General features: G+C 39.7%; 1 protein-coding gene across 1 annotated transcript in view; it reads left to right on the forward strand.

The window, feature by feature from the left end:
* The first annotated feature begins 19,013 nt into the window (after positions 1-19,013).
* Positions 19,014-23,159, forward strand: part of LOC124607040 (sialin-like) — a 100,829-nt gene continuing 96,683 nt past the window's right edge. The window contains exon 1 of the mRNA XM_047139214.1: positions 19,014-19,100. Within this exon, the coding sequence (XP_046995170.1) occupies positions 19,061-19,100 (40 nt within the window). The 5' untranslated portion in view covers positions 19,014-19,060. The remainder of the gene's footprint in view (positions 19,101-23,159) is intronic.

Below are 23,159 nucleotides of genomic sequence, written 5' to 3' on the forward strand. Positions count from 1 at the left end.
GCACAGGTGTTCATACACTTCCTTGTACAAATAGTAAACTTGAGATGGGAACTAGAAACCCAATAAACCCAGTTTTTCTATCTTAGTCAATGACCAGTTCACCAGTGCACTTCAGTTTCAGTACAAGAATTCAAGAATGTACTGCCCTGCCTCAGTGTGGAACTCATGAATCTTGTCATTGTTATTGACACAGACTGGCTTCTTCTAACTGGCTTGCACCACGCTCCTTAATTTCATAATGTCAAAAAGGCGATTCATCGGACATAAATTTGACAGTAGCACAGCATTCAACAAAAGACGAAATTCCTAGTGAAGATACTTTCTCTAAGGCATCAGCTACTGTATCACTAAAATGCTGTGTGGCAAGTGACACTTTCATTTTATTTTTAATCCAATTAATGTGGCTTTGCCACTACTTATTAGCTAAATGAAGACCCCCATTTCACGAAACGTAGTGCTCAATGTAGTTCCATGATATTGTTTTACCGGTACAAGCAATCAATTATTTTTGTCCCCTAAAGTGTTTTGTGCCAACTCATGCATGTGAGGTTGATCCAGCGCCAGTGATTCAGAATTGTGTTTGACGGAAACGCTGAAGGCAGTACATAAAGTTGATGGTACAAGACAACAATCTAGTGAAGTCGCCACAGTAGGATTTGATGCAGCACCATCAGATGTCAAACATACAGCTCTGACACCTGCAGACTCTGCAAGCACACTAAGTTTGCTCTTTGGGATCCATTCATTTCTGCAATTAAAAAATAACCAACAGAGAGTTTCCAGTTGTCATTTACGCCCACAAACATGAACAGCAATGCTTCTTTTGCTTCTGGCAAACTATCTGAATCAATACCAGATCCCATATCAACATAAGCAAAGTACCGATGGCCGTCAAACCCTACACGCTGTTGTATTGACAAAGACTGCAAAGCATAGGAAAATCTGAATGACATCAGGCAGTTTTCACTTTCAAAACTTCAGAGGCCTCAGTTGTAAATCCAGGAGTCCCATTCACACTTTGGTACTATTTACTTATTGTTCTAGAATGTGGCAAGCAAGTGTCAGAGTTAATCCTCATTTAATTGTAAGCTTATGGTGAATAGCAGTTCAGCGTTAGTGCAAAAGACCTTAAAGCTGCACCGAATTTTCTGGGAATGGCGAAACCTGTGGTCTTGGCATATTGGCGAGACGACAACTCTTCATTTACGCCTCACATACTTTTAAGCACAGAAATACTCTCTTCTGCTAAGTAGTTCTTCTTCTGCAAAGCCTTGACAGTGTCTGCCAAACCAATAATATGCTTTTTGTGATGACGGTTTGGCTGCTGGAGTTTTATCTTCTTCTTTTGGTGCGTATTTGCCTCAGACACAACGTTTAACTTTCACTTGATGCAAGCAACATTGTCATGAGATGCTGGGTATTAGGCAGAGGCACATAATTTGACAACGCTAGGAAACAAACAGATGCATAAAATTACTAAAGTCGCATGTCACACAAGTGTTTGATGAACAAAAATTATTACCAACTTGGCAGTGGTTCTCAGCCTATACTCCACAGAACTCTAAGGATTCTGTATGCACCTCCCAGGATTTTTGTAACCACTACTGTAAAATAAATAAAAACTGGGTCACCTCTGCTTCCTGCCTTTGTAACAATACTCTGAAACAAGATTAACAAGTGAGGTATAAATCAGGCTGAAAGAGCTCTGCTATAGTAAATCATTTAAAAAATAACTCCACAGGAGAACAAAAGGTTGGGAACCACCGTGAAGTAGTTTGACACATGTCTTCCCGGGAACATAATGGCTGGTCATCCTCTTCATTAAATCTTACTGGTGTCGTTTCAGGTGTGTGTTTGTCGAACACATGTCTTTGCTTAGGAACCTGCAACGTAATAATACTTGCTTAGAACGCGCCATATGTTATTTAAGCAGTGTTAAGATCCGAAAGTCTGTAACTGCAAACATTTTGCATATACCAATAATGGGAATGTGTAATTCACAAGGACATTAACAAAATGTAAAACACTATAGGAGTTAAAAAATTCTTTAGTACCATTTAAATACATGCTAAAATTAAGGAAAATGTCACAGGAGTGAGGGCAAAAGCGGTTAATGGCCTGGTTGAAGGAACTGAGCGGATTTACTTTTGAACAGTGTAAATCTTGACATTAGGAGGCATTTGCATTAAAATTGTCAGATTGTATCTTTTTTTCCTTTTTCTTAAGGAGTAGAAAGCTGCAAGGATACAGGGAACAATATTTGTTAACCGTGCTTTCGTAAACTGTGACCCACAGTAAATGGCAGCTGCTTATAAAACTATGTCCTACTGGCAGATATAGAATTACTGCAAACCACCACCTACACGTACTACAGAATCCCTACAATATAGACAACTGTTTTGTATTGTTAATTTAACCAAATAGGCAGACTAGAAATAGCCAGTATTGTTTTCCAGACCAATAATGAAATTCTACTTGAATTTGGCAGGAGCAGGCACACTCAGTTGTGCATCAGACGAAATGACCATTTAAGTGAAATAAAAGACAAACTAGATTCAATATTACATCAACCCAATTATGTTGCTGCAAAAGAAAGTTTCCCTAGACGAGTCATCACATCACAGTAGGCATCATATTCTTCAGATAAACAATCAAACAGTTCAGAATAGAATATATAATCCAACTCATTCATAACAGCCACTATAAATCATTTTTCAAACTTACGCATTATCAGTTTGCAAATATAAGTACATGCACAATGCAACCAAATGTTTTGTACAAGGCTTTCAAGAAAAACATGAATCCGCCCAAATAACTGTATCACAGAACATGATAATTTCATTTAAACAAAGAAAATCACATATTGAAAGGATGGTTTCTTCCCTGGAGACAAAATTCCCTCCCTAGATTAGCCCAAACCGTGAACGTTTTTGTAGGAAAAGACAGTGTGTCCACCTCTGTTGCCACTGCCACACAAGTCTACTAATGCTAAATACTGTCAAATACATAAAACATCGAAACATTAAAGTTATTTAAGAAACATTCCGCAAGTAGGAAGGAAACGGTGGGAAAATGCACAGCACGGCATTATATATTATCCGAACGCATGACAACGACGTTCGATCAATACCGACTTCGAGGAAATGATCAGAACATATTCAGCTACTATTTGTTTGTTCCCAGTGTTTGCATCACACTGCCTTGGTCCACAATCTTCTCACTGTGGTGTCCTTCGATAACCTATACATTGTACAAATGAATAGAAGAAATTACTGAGTAAATATAAACATAGAAACGGACAGCCTCCTCCCTCCCCCACAAACACACATACATTCATTGATAAATGATTATTTTATGCTTCACGAAAGAAAATACTGTACCTAAAATTCTGCCTAATCAGTAAATTTCATTGCTTTATTATTTTTTGTGCTTTATTGATTTATTACGCCCAGAGCCACAATATAGAGAACCTTTAACTGTGTGTTGTGTTGTATTTCTCTGTTTTATACTTCAGTAAAAATGTTTATACCAAAAACTATACTGCCTTGTCAATAAATTTAATTGTTTTGTTATTTGTTATAAGATAGAGAACCTTTAAATGTGAATCGTTTTCTTTTCAGATAGATTTTCTCAACTGTTTCAGGGTGGTGCTTCAATGTTACAAGCATTATAATGTGATAGATAATGGAGAACCTCCTATTAAACTGAAGGAACTTACAGATTAAATAAATAAAATTAATTTATTTTGCATTTTTATTTCCACGCAACAAAGTTACAAACCAAGTGTCACACAATGAATCAGTTAGAAACCACATTTACTTTTTTTACTCTCACAGCCACTAAAATCTTTTGCAAATCACATTTAATGCTTTTTTTAAATACTCTTTTCACACATACACTAGAATCAGTTGCCAATCAAGTGAATGTTTTACTTATTTCCACATACACTTCTCATACATATACTAAAATACTTGCAAACAACATTAAATATTTTTTTAAATTTTTACACACAGAAAAATCAGTCATTGTCTTTCAGGCAGTAGTACCTCAAAGCTAAGATATTCACTTAATCTGGAAGCATGAAACGTTTATCATCTTGTGCTGATTATCCTAGCTTGTGCTGTTTAACAGCAGAAAATACAAGGCACTTGGATTGAAGAATATACCGTACAGTCGTTTCAACATAATAATTCAACACACATTGCCAGTAATCACCGAATATCAGCGTTTTAACAGATACACCATGTGTCACAAACCCTCCCAAGACTACATTGCGCTGTGATGCATGGGTGTGCGGTTTTGTGACATCACAGAGTCATCCCAGAGAATCAGCACTGAAGCACTGATAACGAGCAGTCGCTGGAAGCCTTCGCTCTCTGTGGACGACAGCCTTATTGAGCTCAGTAATTCAGGGACAGTAGCACTGATTGAACTTAGAATTAGTGCTAATGGGTTGTCATTAATATTTCTATAGGACTTAGAAAAAGTATTGTGTCCCTAATCCAAGTGAACTGGCATACCATTAACTGTCTAATTTTCTTTGTGAAAACTATTCAGATGGTTATTTATGTATTATTCAGAGTTACCTGTAATTGTGTCCTCCAGCGGACACTTATTATTAATTCAACGCTTGTGTTGCGTTTGAATGAAGTACATACTGCATAGTAACTGGGAAGCACATTACATGTGTGCATGGTTCTGCTTGGGATGCCACATTCGGGCATAATGATGACGAGATGTTATAATTCTTGTATATTCGTATCTCTCCAGTGTAGTTACTGTGTACAAAGACACTTTCGGAACTGAAGTGCGATTTAGCTGCAAAATTTTAAGCTATACTAATTCTATGTTTCTCGTTGCAATATAGCCTCATCCAGAGGGATAAGACCACTCATGTACTTTTGTTGGTGAAAACTATGCAACGGTCCCAGAAAACGATGTAACAGGCCTAGTAACTACACTTGGAGAGGTTTCCAGGCATCACTAAAGCAATGGAACTGTCCAGTCGTCTCTCCAGGATTGTCATCATGGTAACAGGGATCATGCATTACAGCTATATTTCCCAAGGTTTAACAAAAAATTAGAACCATGAACGAACTACATAGCATGCTTAGAACAGCAATGGAATAACAGTGACATCCAGCAGAGAGCCTTTTTCTTAGCATATTCAGGAGCACAAGTGTACAGATTGCTCCAGCAAGTCAATTCTAAGGTGGAAAACAATGAATTAATACACATAACAGCTGAAACCAATTTAATGGAATCATTTGATTCTCACCTTCATGTGGCAGCAGCATGCCATAATTTGTTTAGTTGTAATAAGAAGAAAGGTCAAAGCTATCACGAGTGGATCGCACAATTGTCTAGAGATTGCAGATTTCAGTGTTTAGACCCTAACTGTAAATAATTATATGTGGACTCGATGGTGTGGGAATGATCTTAGTTCTTACTTCATTCACTAAATTGGAGCCTTATAAATGGCTAACTGAAATTAGATGACGTCTCCTTGGATGCATGTTTACCGCTCATTCAGGCATTTGAACAAATTATGAGGGCTTCAGGAGCCCTACAGGATCTCTCACAGATTTATTTAAATCGGCAGTCTCACCTAGGCTCTCTCTCGTCATTCTGAGAAGAATCTACCATCCTCAGGATACATCGGAAGCCTCTAAGAAATTATGTTACCTTAGACCACACCTTCAGCAGCAAACGTGACTTTGTATGCTGACGGACCATATGCGGAACGTCTCGCAATTTAATTGTTGTTCAGTGATTACGACTGATTGTCACGATTTCCAGTGGAGAAGATGGAGCTAGCTTTAACTCCTATGAATGTGATGATCTGTTGCCCGGTGTATGATGGTTTCGGATACGGGTTTCCATCAGCAGTTCATTTTTCTCCTGGATCCCTCTAAAATCTCCAACGTTTTTCGATATGTAGGACAAAAAAAAAAAAACCTGCAAATGGAAACCCGTGCCTGAAAGCGTCATCCACCAACGCAACAGAGCAACGCATTCATAGGTGACAAGGCCTGTCTATGAAGCAGCTAGGTACATCTTTTCCACTGGCGATCGTGGCTATCAGTTATGATCACCGGAAAACAACATTGCGAGACGTTCCGCCTGTAGTCTGTCAGCATACAAAGACGTGTTTGCTGCCGAAGGGGCGGCATAGTGGCAGGTGCTTGCGCCTCTAACTTCGACACTCTGTAACGTCGCTGGATGACATATCTGGACACAGGTTCCTACCTTCCATTTGTTCCTCAAGACACCCACCCCACAAGAAACACGCCACCCTCGAAGTACGTTTGAAGCATTTCTGGGACACACTGTATGTGCTCAACAACTAAAGTTTTGCTTGACAACACAGATTATCTTATTCCTAACTGAAGTAAAATTGTTAATTATTAAACAAAAAAAGATTCTAAATCCAAAGATAACTCTGTCTACTTTCAATCTTTTCTGCCTGTTTATTGCTGGTCAAGTTCTCTGTCAGTCGCTATCAACGCCTTAAATTTTTCTTTTTCCTAATACCGTAGATGTTCTAGTTCAGTTAAAATTACTCGATAGTTGACACTTCACGCGTTGGAGTTGGTTTCCTCCTATGAGGGTGCTCAACACCAAGCCGGAACCATCCACCATTGCCGAACCGCCACAGTAATTGGGCAGCTCACTTACTTCCAGTTTCTTGTCCGGCATTCTTTGTTGATGTGTTTGTATCCCAAATCATGGATCTGGCACTTTTATTTCGTATTTCACCACATATGGCAACGGCCTTGCCGTAGTGGATGCACCGCTTCCCGTGAGATCACCGAAGTTAAGCGCTGTCGGGCGTGGTCGGCACTTGGATGGGTGACAATCCCGGACGCCATGCGCTGTTGCCATTTTTCGGGGTGCACTCAGCCTCGTGATGCCAATTGAGGAGCTACTCGACCGAATAGTAGCGACTTCGGTCAAGAATACCATCGTAACGACCGGGAGAGCGGTGTGCTGACCCCACGCCCCTCCTATCTGCATCCTCCACTGAGGATGACACGGCGGTCGGATGATCCCGATAGACCACTCGTGGCCTAAAGACGGAGTGCTTTAAATTTCATCACATATGGTAAGTGCACCAAAAACAACACGCACACTCACACACACACATGCACACAACGTTGCTAATGAAATACACATTTTCATACACAGCACAAGCTAAACACTACTGGATACTTCTACACAAGACACAATTCTGTGTGATGAGTACAATTATCATAATCAGAGAGATCGTCTTACGGTAAATGAGCTTTGCACGTTGTGTGAAGCAGAATTTTCGAGGCTGTACATTCAGCATTGTGACTGGGTCTTTACAGTAATGAGTATAAGTACATAATGCAGTCGTGTGGTATAGCGCATAAACTTCACGTGTAGAAGGTCGTAGGTTCGAATCTTCTCAAACGTTACGATTTTTCTATTTATAAATATAATCAGAAGAGATCGATTATTATTTTTATTCAGTTAATTTGTTTATATGTATTATTTTTAACTTTGTCGCCACGTCATTTTCATCATCATATAGACTTTTGTATTTGCTCTAATTTTTCTTCATATAATTCTTTTTTCATTTGGATTCGGCATGTGTCACCTATGATCTGCGACAATGTCCCAGCCAGGATTGCTCGTCAGTTGGTAACACAGCAGCTTGCGTAGCCAGTGGGAGGACAGTTTCACGTAATCAATGATAACCAGAATTACCACTGAAATTGGATTTTTCCTATCTTGTGTTTCCTCGTAGAGATTAGCCTTAAGTGTCATGAACAAAGCAATCGTGATTTTAGTTCTGTCGCAGATTGTTGATCGCCGTTTTCTTGGATACTTTGCGCATACAGAGGTGATGGTTAGCTTAGGATATGAGTTTAAATTCAGCGCTACAAAATGAGATGTCTGCCGCTGTTCAATCACTGGTCACTTAAAATCAGTTGTAGACAGTGCATCTCGAATTTCCAGCAGACCTGTCGGTGGCCGCTTCCTAAAATGCTCCGCATTGCACATCAACTGCAATGGTGAAGTGACCCTCTGTTTTTATATGTCGCCTAAAACCGAGCGCTAGCCGGCAGCCGATGTGGCAACACTACAGTGGTAAGTGAGACATCAAGTAATTTTAATCGGACTGTAGGCCCTCTTCTGTTACTATGAAAGTGCAGACGGCATCTGAGGTTTGTTTCTACAGTTCTGCTTTTGTTGACGAGTTTTGGCAACTCAAATACTTTGTCCTTACTCCGATAATTGATCCTTTTACGATCACAGAATTATGTAACATTACTATTCGCAGAGCGGTTCTCTTCCAGTTATTTAAGCGTATCAGATTGCTCTAACCAATCTAATAAAGACCCCCTCGTTTCGTTTCTAACCTCTTACTTTTTCTCTGTTTTTCTCTTTTGCCTAACCATTATGCTATCGATAAAGTGGCTCTCACTAACAGATTCTCATAAATATTTACTATCGTTGGAAGCATAAGCATTGTATCCTCCCTACTCTGCTCTGTCAAACATGCTCATCACAGAAGTCATAACAATAGTCATTCAGGACTCTTAATGACCAGCATTGTAACGTTCTCTCAATTTTTAAAATAATCATTAAGCCTTTCAAATAAAACATGTGTCAATTGTGTCCATGATTTTGACCTTGGAACACCTTAAAAGATGTTTCAGCTTACCAATACCTAATGTTTTCAAGTCACAAATGCAGGCCGCGTGGGGCAGTCGTGAGTTCTTAGGCGCCTTGCCACGGTTCTCGCGGCAACCGCCGTCGGAAGTTCGAGTCCTCCCTGGGGCATGGGTGTGTGTGTTGTCCTTAGTCTAAGTTAGTTTAAGTTAGATAAAGTAATGTGTAAGCCTAGGGACCGATGACCTCGCAGTTTGGTCCCATCGGAACTTACCACAAATTTCCAATTTTTCACAAATGCAATGAGAGAATGCTATACAACCTCAGCATGTGAGGCATGTGCAGAAAGACAACACACGTACTATAAACACTAGAGCCACCATACAACCAAATACGACTGATACAGGAGTAATCAATAGAGAATATTAATCACCACCCGGTGAGCAAGTAGCATTAATTGTGTAAAATGTTCGTGGTGTTCAGACCATGTCAAATTGGAGTTAAAAATCGAACTTTCGAAGATTGTTTTCTTCATAAAGAGATGACTGTGTGCTAGGAACGGGATCTGCTTCCTTTATAGTGGCCTTCAAGTCTGTCATTGGTTGGATGACTTCGCTCGGAATTTTGAGTGCTAATAGCGGTGTGACATCACCTGGAGGGCGGGATTCACATGGGCAAATTGAAGAAGACAATGTGGCAGAGTGCCTCCTCCTCTCCCCCATGGACACGCGATTGAGGGACGGAAGGGGGTAGAATCCGTCGCCAGTCAATTACGGTCCAATGGAAGTGATGGGACACTCTGCCACACTGTCGATTTTCTGTATTTGTGTCCAGGTGAAGTCACACAGCCAACAGAAATCAGAATTCAAAGCAACGTCAAGTGACCTATGGCAAGCTTGAAAGTCACTATAAAGAAAATAGACCTTGCTCCCGTCACACAGTCATCTTCTGATGGAGAAGATGGTGATAATATTAGAAATCTGTAGTTTTAACTCTAATCTGACGTCAGCTCAACACCTCCAAGCTTTTACACAAGTATGTCGCCGTGAAAAACTTCAGTGTCAAGGGGTATTACCTCTGAGAGTCTTTTGTTTGACCAGGAAACAGCAGCGTTCCGGCAGAATTGGCGGAAAAATTTCAATATCTATTTATAAGGTGCTTGCAAATTTCACCTAAGCTGCTTCTTTACTAGTACTGTCCAAAAAGCTATTAGTGCACGCCAGGATCTCTGTGTTGTTATATTCCATAGGATGACTGGTGACAAAGCAGTGTTCTGTGATAGTAGATTTTCTCGGCTGTTATTAGCGTGTACGACGCTTATTCTCAATACACAGATCGTCGTCAGTCCTGATAGCCTGACCAATGTATGACAGGCAACAAATGCAAGGAATTTGGTAGCCGGCCGCTTTACGCAAACGAAGATCATCCTTTACAGGCCTTAAAAAGGGCCCTAATCTTAGATGGTCGTGGACAAACGCAGATCATGGCGTTTTCGCAGAACCCGACAGTTTCCTGTTGGAAATGCTATCTGAGTAAGACAAAAAGGCGGTAGAATTAGGTGCCACCTCGATACTTTCATCATTCACCCGACAACAGACTTTTTCACTTCCTTTACATCTTGGCAACCAGTTTTGATCTTAATTTTATCGCTGATGTCATTTTTGCTTTTCCTCATACTTTTGTCTTTCTTCGTTTCACCCTTAATTCTCATTCTGTACTCATTAGACTGTTCATTACGGCAATGGTGGGCTAGTGCATCGCTGGCTTACTCTCAATTTTATCCAAGCACTTTGTTCACAGTCTTCCATTCTTATCATTCCGTTTTGGTTTCTGTACATAGTGTACAATGCCTATCTTTCACTACATCTTACACCATTTTCTTCAGAGAATTCAGAACATTTTGCATCATTTTACAATGTCTAATACTTTTCCAGGTCGACAAATCTTATCAGCATCTTTAGATTTTTCTTTAAGTCTTGCTTCCATTATAAAGCCCAACGTTAGAACCGCCTCTCTGGTGCCTCACCTTTCCTGAAGCCGAACAGACTATCCCATAACAGATCTTCTTTTCCATTCTTCTGTACATTATTCTTGTCAGCAGCTTTGGTGCATGAACTGGTAAGCACATTGTACCACAGTTTTTGCACTTATCTGCCTTTGCTATCTTCGTGATTGTGTAGATTATATACTTCCGAAATTCTGGTGGTATGTCTGCAGTCTCACAGATTCAACAAACCAATCTGAACGGTCTTTTGTTTGCTACTTTCCTTAATGATTTTGGAAATTTCGAAGGAATTTTGTCTGTCTCCTCTCCCTTTTTCGTTTAATAGTTTTGTTGATCTGCATTTCTGAAAAAGAGAAACTTGTTAACATCGAATATAAATTTAAATATCAGGAGTGTAGCCTTGTATGAAAGTGATGCATGGACGATAAACAGTTCTGAAAAGAAGCGAAGAGAAGTTTTGGAAAGATGCTGCTACAGGACAGTGCTGGAGATGAGAGGGTAAATCGGATTACTAATGAGAATACACTGAATAGAACTGAGGAAAAAAATAAACTTGTGGCACAATTTGACTAAAAAGAGACTGGTTGATAGGATACGTTATGAGGCATCAAGAAATCGTCAGTTTGGCTGGTGTTATTGTGTGTGTGTTGGAGCGCGAGGGGGGGAGGGGGGAGGAGGGCGAGGGTATAGTTGCAGAAGGAGATAAAGGTTCACTGCAGGGACAAGCTTCAAAAGGATGCAGGATGCAGAGTTATGCAGAGGCGAAGAGGCTTTCATAGGGTAAAATAGCGTGGAGAGCTGCATCAAACTAATCTTCAGACTTAAACTCAACCTTGCCTTCTTGGAACTTCTGCATGTTAACCGAAATGTTCAATTCCATATGTATTGTGGACAAACTTGGGCTAATTTTCTGGCTTAAATTTTATATTTCTCATCTGAAGATACCTCTCAACATATCTGAGTGCCAAAAACCTATCTTTCTGGTAATATATTTGTCATGCATATCGATCAATTTCGTAACATCAATCTTGTACCATGACAATTAGTAATCACAATTGGCAACCTAAATGATAAAAAAAAACAAATTTACGGTAAATGTAATATCGTTACGCTTCAGTTTTTATGTAAACAAAATTTCCATCTTCATTTGTAATTTTGCTACTTTTAGTATCGATTATGAAATAGATTTTATGAAATAACAGGCAGCTACTATTTTTCATGTTGTCAAAATTTGTAATCTTTGTTGTTAACCACTAAGGTTATAAATTTTCATTTAAAGAATTATTTTAAGAAAGCAAGATATAAATAAAATCTGAAAAATAATTTCCATGAAGACAGTCATGTTAATGGTAATTTGGGCTATATCCTGTTCTGGAAGGTACCCGAAGCTGTACTCGTAATATATAATGCAGTTTCGACGCGAAGTACAGAATAGTAGGGCCTGATTGCGAAAGAATTGGTACATGTTGTTCTCTGATCGATTTTGTTCTATGTATGGCCGAAGCAAGTTGCACGATTTATATCTGAAAAGTGTCAAATACGTGATAATAAATTATGTTTCAAGTACATGCAACTAAAAGAAGAAAATGGTTAGAAGCAACACAATGTTCCAGCAACTTGTCATTTAAAAGACCCTGGGCAAAAATCTTTTCAGTAAGTGATAACAGGAACAAAGGAATCAGTCCTGACACTAAGACCAGCTTTGTAAGTACTATTTATCTGCAAATATAACGTTTTTGCTCTTACCATGCATTTTAACGTTGTTTGAACTATAAGTAGTCATTACAATGTAATAATTGTTCTTCGTAATATATGGATTATAAGTAAGGGAGTGCATTATAGACTGAAGACCTCAACAACAGCCTCCAATGTATCTTCAGCATCGTTACCACTCAGACCATTTATCTTAAGGACAGTATATTGGTACCTCAGAAAGTTTGTCTTTTCTACAGACGTGTGACTTAGATAAATCATGTCAGTGGCACCAGCTTCATTTGTCCGCCCAATGAACTGCTCCTATTCCACTGCTGTCGACGCAAGGCCGTATAAATTAGCGGGGCTCTGTAACTGTTGGCCGCTCGCAGCACCGCCACACAGAAAAGCTCGCCTTTTGTGAACTACAGATGGAACTAGTTACCATCTGTCCACATGTAGACTCTGCTGGCTTACAACGGTGCTGCAGTGGGGGATCTAACAAGGCGAGGCCGCCAATTGTGAAATTCAGATTCGATTCATACTGCGCATAATAAAAGCTCATGGACAGAGGTGTAATGTGGCAAAGCACCAAGATGCACTTCTCAGCCGTTGTCAAGAAAATCGACAGTTAAAAGAAACCGTTGCGGTGAAATACTCTCTACGATTACTAATTTTCTACAGTGTCGTGGCGCAGCGGTAAGCGCTCGGGTTCGTAATTCGAAGGTCGCCGGTTCGAATCTTGCGCCATGCAATTTTTTTTTGGTTATTAGTTTTATGTAATTCAAATATATATATATATATATATATATATATATATATATATATATATATATATAAACTATTAATGAATTGCTTATGCATGTTTGTGAAGGCGGATCGCTCTCCAATCGTACCGCCTCCATTTTTCCGTTTGTTTAACAGGGTGTACCAAAGCTCTCCCGTCCGCACTGATTTTCGACGATGTTATAAGTTGCGCTAGGGACCGCATCTACCTTCTTTCGAAGTTAGCAGGCAACTACGCTGTTATGCGGCGGCTCGTTTCGGCCCATTCAACATCTGTCCTTCAAGTGTAACGAGCGAGTAACCGAGTTTATATTTCATACCTGCCACAGCAAGTTTGTGTTCGTGGGGTCTCTATTCTAATTCGAACGTTTGACTTACGCTATACGTATTCGTTTCGGAATATCGTTTCTACGTCTTCCGTTAACTATACGTGGTTAACATTATGAAGATAATTAATAACATTTGTGAAATACAACTTTGTTTGCGGAAAACATAATGATGTTCGAAGTCGCCAGTTTTTCCACGACAAACGACTTTCAACAACTTATTATATGCATAATTGTTGCAACTGATTGCCGGGAATTATATATATATATATATATATATATATATATATATATATATATATATATATATTTGAATTACAAAAAACAAATACTAAAAAAAAAGGTAGCATGGCGCGAGAATCGATCCGGCGACTTTCGGATTACGAATCCGACCGCTTACCGCTGCACCACGACAGTGTAGAAAATTAGTAATCGTAGAGAGTATTTCACCGCAACGGTTTCTTTTAACTGTCGATTTTCTCGACAACGGCTGAGAAGTGCATCTTGGTGCTTTGCCACATTATACCTCAGGGCATGAGCGCAGTGTGAATCGAATCTGAATTTCACAATTGGCGGCCTCCCCTTGTAAGCTACATAAGGCCTATGTATACATTGAAGATAATTATCCACCTAATTAGCATCTCCAGCATTTTTGCAAATGATGGCCATACCATGACGAGAATGCGATTCATTATTTTAAATTAACTCTTCGAAGATTACATAAAATTCAAGTCCTGTCATGGTGGCCAGATATAGGATTATAAACCTGAAAGTCGGATGTTAAATTTGAAAACCTGTAGGAATCTTAATTTAAACAACGAGAGTAAACTTGTGAAGAAGTGTAAAGCATGGATGATCTCGACAAGTAAGTTTCTCTAACTCTCAGACCCAAGCCGTTTCACAGTAAAGCATTACTACACGCGTCACGTCATTCATTCCGTATATTTATAAAAATGTGTTCCAACAGAATGATGACTGGCGATACCTTGTATAGCGTCTTGGAGATTTCGTAGCAATGTATCCGCACTTTTATATGATATAATCCCTTGATAACTCACCCATCAGTGTTCTCTAAAAGTAATTACAAACGAGCTCTGTATTTGGAGAAAACACCATTGCATCGTACATCCCAGAAGCAAATAAATCACATCGATGATTCCGTACCAGCATATTCAAAACTGTCTCATTGGAAATGATCATCATTGTACGAAAAATTGTTTAAGTTTCTCTCAGGTTGTGGTGCATAGTTTATATGCATTAGTATGTCTTACTTGTGTCACATATTAAATGCATTTAACGTGAAGTCTTCACGAAGCTGCGACTGTTCTTACTTTCACATTAGCGAGTGTAGCGTAATCAATGAATGCCCTTCATATTCCATAAAAAGTACAAAATACCAGGACAACGTCTGTGAGAGGTGGTAACAAAGAGGTGAAGTATACATTGATGAGCAACTAACGCTTGTAATTTTGTTATTTACTGAGATATTGAAACACCCATTACTTATAAAAAACAACAGATTTTGTGTTTCGATGCCATTCAAGAATCCTTGAATTGACAATATATAACATGACGAATTGTGAAATTTGCACAGAAATACTCTCAAAATAGACCGGAAAAGTTGTAATTGTTAAGACTTTCGGTAAAGTGGAGAGAATTTTAACAAACAACATGTTATTGCACGCCTCTTTTAAATAGTAATACAATGTTGTAAAAGTAAACAGTTTAATTTTAAAAAAATGTACTTCACCATAACAGGTAATCAAAAAGGTTCAAGTGTTAACAATAGAAAATGTCCATTTTCGTATTTCAATCGAAGAAAACATTTTCGAAATATTGAATCGTTTATGGATTATGAGGGATACAACAAGAAAGATTCACAATTACGCGTTGTAGCAGCGCGTAGTGGTTAAAACTCGGTGTTATTTAGGATAGAGTGCTTTTTAACTAAACGCAATAACTGGCATGTGAATGGACATTATATTTAGAACGGTGAAGTTCTTGTGAACAGTGATCAAAATATAGATGCTAATGCTGAATGCTATAGCCTGCACTATGACATTTTTGGAGATAACAGAAATACCCATAACGTTCTACCACTCATTGTTCCGTGACGCAATGATTTGCTACTGAGTACGTAACGATTCCGTTTTCCTGGGCTTCCGACAGGCGTCGGACACTGAACATATCGTTGTCTTCTAACCAACATTAATAATGCGGGATGTCTTCGCAAATGTGGGATACGTGTTTGGCTTGATGAGTATTCGAGTAATTGGTATGTCTATACTATACCGAATATTCTTTTGGAACGAATGCAATGAGGTATCTCGAACAGAGTGATCTCCTCCATGCCAGCCAGTATGAATTTCGGAAATGTCAATCGCACTTCTCTCATATGACATCCTGAAAGTCATGGATCAAGGCAGTCGGGCATATGCAGCGTTACTTGACTTCCGAAAGGCGTTTGAGTGAGAATTACACACTCTCTTGTTATCGAAACTACGATGGTATGGGCTATTAGGTAAGATTTGTGGCTGAGCTGAGGCTTTGTTGGTTGGGAGAACACAGCCCGTTATCTAGGATGGAGAGTCATCGATAGGTGTAGAAGCAATAAGTGGTGAGCCCCGAGGAAGTGTACTGAGATCCTTGCTGTTTATGTTGTACATTACTGACTTTACAGACAAAATTAACAGTAACCTCAGACTTTTAGCAGTTGATTCAGTTACGTATTATGAAACACTTTGGGAAAAAAGCTGCATAAATACTCAGTCAGCTCTGGAAAAGGTTTTAAAGTGGTGCAAAGATCGGTAACTTTCTTTAAATTTTCAGAACTAAAATATTGCACTTCACGTAGTGTTCTATGGCTATAATGTAAAGACTCATTGCTGGAATTGGTCAACTAATACAAATATCTGGGTGTAACTACTGCTAAGAATGTGAACTGGAAAAATCACATAAGCTCAGTCGTATTTAAGCAGGTGGAAGCCTGCGATTCATTGGTAGAGTATTAGGGAAATGCAGTCAATCTGCAAAGGAAATTGCATACAATATACTCATGCAACGCATCCTAGAATATTGCTTCAAATATTTGGGACTCATACTAGATAGGACTGACGGCGGATATTGAAGGAATACAAAGGAGGGCAGCACCAAGTCACACATTTGTTTGCGCCAAGCGGGAGTGTCACTCAGATACTGAAAGAACTAAACTGACTGGCACAGACTCAAACTATTCCAAGAAATCAGATAATAAACCCCTTTAATCGTCATGATCGAACCAATAAAACTATTTACAACTGATGCGGCTTATTATCTGAGTCTACCGAGATCAGTTGCGGATTTTCTGTGACCAAATTTGATTCCGTGAAAGCACACTCACAAAGTTCATAGATCCAACTTAAGTGATGAAGTTAGGAATATGCTACAGCCCGTATTTAATAAATTGTTTGTGTTTGTTAAGAATTTACAGTGCAAATTATACTTCCTTGGGTCACAACCGTTGTTATCTATATCTACAACTATACTCTGCAAACCACTGCGATGTGCGTGGCAACATCCCCATAGGCGTCTGGAGGGTAAAATCTGGCCAATTACAGCGTTCACAGAGGCGTTTAAACATTCTTCGTGCGCCCCATACGTGAATGGAACGGAAAATGCGCTAATAAATGGTACAATGGGGGTATCCTCTGCCACGCACATCGCAGTGGTTTTCAGAGTATAGTTGTAGATATGGATAACAACGGTTGTGACCCAAGGAAGTATAATTTGCACTGTAAATTCTTAACAAACATAAACAATTTATTAAATACGAGAAGCATCAGCAATATTATAACATTGTTCCCCGACGATGCTAAAGACTAGCATAGTACCGCCGCTGGACGATCGCGAAATGTCTTGGTCAAGAGTTCCACCTGATGTCATGAATTGCAGCTCTGTTTAGACGTTGTCAAATGTAAAATAATGCCTATAAGAAAGAGAAATAACACGGTATACCGGATTACTAAATTTGTGGTGACAGTCTTGAGCATGTTATAACGAATGAGTATTTAGATGTGATACCAGGCCGGCCGGAGTGCCGTGCGGCTCTAGGCGCTACAGTCTGTAGCCGAGCGACAGCTACGGACGCAGGTTCGAATCCTGCCTCGGGCATGAATGTGTGTGATGTCCTTAGGTTGGTTAGGTTTAATTACTTCTAAGTTCTAGGCGACTGATGACCTTAGAAGTTAAGTCGCATACAGCTCAGAGCCATTTGAACCGTTTGTGATACCAGAAGTGAGTTGAAATGGGCAGTCACTTAATAGTCTTATCACGTAATGCATAGATTTGTTAGAAAGATTATGGAATGCTGTAGTAAATATTTAAAGGAAAACGAATGCATAACGCTAGAGTAATGATCCATTGGTTGGAGTCCTTATGAACTAGGGACGGAAATACGAGTAGGCATTAAACCAAAGGCGCGCTGCTAGAATCGTAAACTGTGCATGTAGCCCATGTTATGAAAATACGAAATTTAGAAGTAATAGGAAATTTTTGAAAGGAAGACGACGCAGTTCTCGCGAAATTATTTTGATAAACATAGGGAACCGGTGTTCGAAGAAGACCGCGCTACCAGTATGCTGCCACCATTGGATATCTCGCGTACGAATAGAGACAGGACAACACAATTAGGAAGCGTGCAGAGAAGCATACAGACATCTATTTTTTCCTCTCTGAATGTGCGAATGATACAGGACAAAAGGACGATAAGATTGGTGCTAAGTACACTCCACCACTGTATAGTGCCTTGCCAAATTTATATCTACGAGTAAACTGACATTAAGAAAGCAAGGAATTGTTTATATAAATCTAGTGCGTGGAGCCGGTTGGGATGGCCGAGCGGTTCTAGGCGCTACAGTCTGGAACCGCGCGACCGCTACGATCAGAGGATCGAATCCTGCCTCGGGCATGGATGTGTGTGATGTATTTAGGTTAGTTAGGTTTAAGTAGTTTTAAGTTCTAGGGGACTCATGACCTCAGAAGTTAAGTCCAATAGTGCTCAGAGCCATTTGAGCCATTTTAGTGCGTGGACGTACAAGCTCGATAGGCCTGGCGGGTATGAGACACGCGTTGTCCTACGTCGTGTTTGATTTCGATGTGTACGAGCTGTCATTCTCGTAAACCAACATTTCTCCACATATTTCGCTTTCTGTGTTAGTGAAGACTGAAACCTACGGGCAGCGTTCCGCGGGTCCAGTATTGCAAACTCCTCTCCTTATGACGTGTGAGCCGCCTGGCACGTGAAGTTGTTTGCGCCGTGCTTAGTACGCATTAAGCTTCGCCTTCAGGAGGACGGGAGATTCATACGGCCTAGCAGGGAGACAAGCTCAGATGTAAAGTGACGTAATACAACTGTCACAGAACACGCAACAGCAACAGGGGAGTGTTGAGTGATTTCTGGAGTGTCTCAGCATCTTTTAAAATACACCTCTCCCCTTACGCCTTCGTTCTTCTTCGTATTTTGTACTGGAGGTGCGGGAGAGTATAAAAAGAGGCGCACTGCCATAGAGTCGTGGAGTCGGTGGCGGCGGCAGAGGCCTTCAGCAGGCGAGTGTTTTACTTCAGCAACAAGATGACGGGAGCTGTCACGGCGGCGCCGCAGGACAGGGCCGGTGAGCCTTTGTTTACATCAGAGACTTTTCCTTATCTCTTACTTTATCGCTCGTTTTGCTCTTGTAAACAGCACTTTGAACTTGCTTGGGATGACCGTTTTTACTCTTAACATCGCAAAATTTCTGCAATAATCCAGTGTCATCCATTCTGCTAACCGTTCCTTGCCAACTGACATATGAAAATTATCCGTGAGGGGGCACGTAGTTGGTAATTTTCCAAGACTTCTTATGCTGCCTTTTGTGATTGTTTGTAAATAAACACTAGTTTCCTCGTTTCCTCTAGCTAAATCATGCTACCTACTTGGAACTGATAGCGTTAGATAGTATTACGTTTTCACAGTTACTTAGAACTGGGCTCTGTAGGCTGTATACAGTTATTAAGGGACGTAATTGACATTTATTTGGCTATAAATATTACTCGCTACAGTTCTGACACAGTCAGCTGATTTATGCCGTCTATCCTCATTTACAAGTGATCTGTACGGACATATAACTCAGGCTTGCTACTTGAAAGATATACCATTCTTTTTAGGATTCCGTATTCTAGTCGGTAAAAACGGAAGCCTTATAGGATCACTTTGCTGTTCGTCTACCTGTCTGTCCGACAGTCAGAAACCATTTTTCTCGGGAACATCTAGACCTTCGACGTATCAAGCTGAAATTTATGTCTCATACTAAGGACTAAATTCTCTCAGTGGTGTAAAAATTGAAGCTTCTAAGTCAGTGCAGTCAAAATATACGGCTAAATGTGTCACATATTCTGATACTCGGAAACTCGCTCATCAGCACCTATGGTAGTTCCCTTTGACCTAACATAATAAAATTTGGCAAGAAGCAAAGTTTCACAGTACAAGTAAAGAAAAAATGAGATAAAAATTAATTTGTAATTATATTATACAAAAAAATATTTTCTCTGCCATTTGTTAGCCGACTACAACCTTAACATTAAAACATTCTCGAAAATCTTGGAATTCCGAGGACCGATATCTTACCATTATTAATGTCGACAACAGGCTAAAGCGGTCGAGGTTCTCGGTTCTCTGGATGGATGAATTCATTACATATGGAATTAAGTTTGTAAGGAATCCTTAGCGCGCGAGCCCTATTCGTACTTGGCCTTTTTTTGTTGTTGTCACTACTGTTGTGTGTTTACTGGAAATGAACAATAAGCATTGCACGTATCTTTAATTGATAATGAAGTGTGATTAATTAATAAAATTTCTCGCGCTTTCAGCCGCGTCAGGTGATTAAAATCCCACGAGCTTTCGACCAATCTCTCCCCAGTCATTGTCAAGTGGTAAGACTGACTTACCACTTGACAATGACTGAGGAGAGTGGTAAGACTGACTTACCACTTGACAATGACTGAGGAGAGATCGGTCGAAAGCTCGTGGAATTTCAACCACCTGACACGGCTGGAAGCCCGAGAAAATTTTATTAATTCATATCGCTACGAAACCATGCATTCATACAAGTGTGATTAATGTTCGAATCGTTATTCCTTCAAGTCTTCACGGAATGTATGCTGCTGTTCATTCTGAATGAAATCATATTCAATTTCAGTAAATGAACACGCGTACTGGATAGTGGTACCAGAATTCCTTACTAGCTGAACAGCGCTTGGCGTGAAATTTGCGAGATAACTCAACAGCTGCTTTCGATTAGTGATGTGCCAACCGATTGGCCTTTCAACTGTTCACTCGGTCTTTTCAGTCGAATAAAACTACGCAATGAAACCAGTCTATGTGACTTCGTCAGCTCCTCGAATGTTTTCACTCAATCGCCAGGTTTGACTAGTTTCACTCAGTGTGAGGAAACCGACTGACAAGTCTCTGATGGCTGCGTCAGTTCTTTGAATGTTTTCACTCAGAAGGAGACCGCTTCCACTCGTCATCACCGATTTGTCCAAATTTATTGTATGCATAAGGCTTAGCTAGTAATGAAAGCCATGCAAGTGGGAGCTCCAGATGACCAAGTTTTTAGAGAAAAAAATCGTTCCTGGCGCAAGTCGGACGAGGCACCAGCTATTTACGGTAACCTCGTTTCCAGCCAGCGGTTATCACAATGGGAAGCGCATAGAACAGTAATTCGAGGGTTGTGGGTTCGAATCCCTGTTCAGGACCCTTTTCAATTTACGCTTTAATCACACTGTAAATAAATCTAAATAGTGTCAGTATATTGTATTTATTAAGATTTTCATAAAAAGCATGAAAAGAAAAAGCAAACGAAAATTTTGGATTGCGAGTAAATTTCCAATGTAGGATTCCCCTCAAATGTGCTCCATTAGTGCAATTCTGCCAACGTCAGGTACAAGAATTTGGTCAAAAACAGCAAAACTGCTGTAATCTCATAGAGAGAGAAAAAGTATGTAATGGCATTCTGAGAAAATTGTATCAAAATACATTCCACCGAACATCAGTATCGTTACGCATGGTTTGGTGCCAAACTGTGCGGTGAGAGATGACCTTTTATAAATGTAAACCATTTTGCTGTTCTATAGATATTTAAAACAAGAACGTAATTGTAAATATGTGGGAGTTAAAAACTTGTGCAAGATGCCGAGAAAATTACTGTTTCCCTGTTTCTACGATGAATATCTCCTCAGTACGTGTAAATCATCAACTACAAAATAATAAAACAATGTAATTTTATACGCAAATCTTGTGTATGCCTTACAGTCCCTCCTTGGAAATTTTTTCGCAATTTCAAATTTTTCTTTGCCTTTCTTTCATGTCTTTTATGAAAATCTTAATAAATGCAATTTATGGAGTATTACTACGGTTCCTTTCCACTGTAAGTAACGTTTTAGTTGTGGTCTTCAGCCCGAAGACTGGTCTGATGCAGCTCTCCATGCTACTCTGTTCCGTGCGAGCCTCTTCTTCTGTTTACTGTAATCGTCTCTTGGCCTCCCTCTATGATTTTTACCACTAGTACTTCCGTGAAATACTAAACTGGTGATCCCTTGATGTCCAGAATGTGTCCTATCAACCAATTCCTTCCTATGGTCCAATTGTGCTACAAATTTCTTGTCTCCCAATTTCTATTCAGTATCTCGTCATTAGTTACTTGATCTACCCATCTAATCTTCAACATTCTCCTGTAGCACCACGTGTCGAACGCTCCCGTTCTCGTCTTGTCGAAACTGTTTATCGTCCATGTTTCACTTCTATATATGGGAACACTCCAGACAAATACTTTCAGAAAAGATTTCCTGACACTCAAATGTATATTCGATGTTAACAAATGTCTCTTCTTCGGAAGTGCTTCTCTTTCCATTACCAGTCTACATTTTGTATCCTCTCTGCTTCGGCCATCATCAGTTATTTCACTGCCCAAATAGCAAAACTCATTACTACTCTAAGTGTCTCGTTTTCTAATCAAATTCCCTTAGCGTCATCTGATTTAATTCGCCTTTATTCCATTATCTTTGTTTTGCTTTTGTTGATGTTCATCTTGTATCCTCCTTTCAAGACAAGGTCCACTCCGTTCAATTATCTTCCAAGTCATTTGCTGTCTCTGACAGCATTGCAATGTCTTCGGCAAACCTCAAAGTTTTTATTGCTTCTCTCTGGACCTTAATTCCTACTGCAAATTTTTCTTTGGTTTCCTTTACTGCTTGTTCCATGTACATATTGAATAACATCAGGGATAGGGTACAACCCTGTCTCACTCCCTTCTCAACCACTACTTCCTTTTCATGCCCTTCGACTCTTGTAACTGCAATCTGGTTTCTGAACAAGTTTTAAATAGCCTTTCGCACCCTGTATTTTACCTCTGCTACCTCCAGAATTTCAAAGAGGGTATTCCAGTCAACAATGCCAAAATCTTTCTCCAAGTCTACAACTGCTATAAACGTAGGTTTTCCTTTTCTTGACCTATCTTCTAAGATGTGTCGTAGGGTCAGGACTGCCTCGATTGTTCCTACATTTCTCAGGAATCCAAACTGATCTCCCCTGAGGTCGGCTTCTACCAGTTTTTCCATTCCTCTTCACAGAATTCGTGTTAGTATTTTGTGACCTTGTCTTATTAGACCGATAGCTCAGTAATTTTCAGACCTGT

The sequence above is a fragment of the Schistocerca americana genome, chromosome 3 (genome assembly GCF_021461395.2).
Source record: "Schistocerca americana isolate TAMUIC-IGC-003095 chromosome 3, iqSchAmer2.1, whole genome shotgun sequence".
Classification (NCBI taxonomy): domain Eukaryota; kingdom Metazoa; phylum Arthropoda; class Insecta; order Orthoptera; family Acrididae; genus Schistocerca; species Schistocerca americana.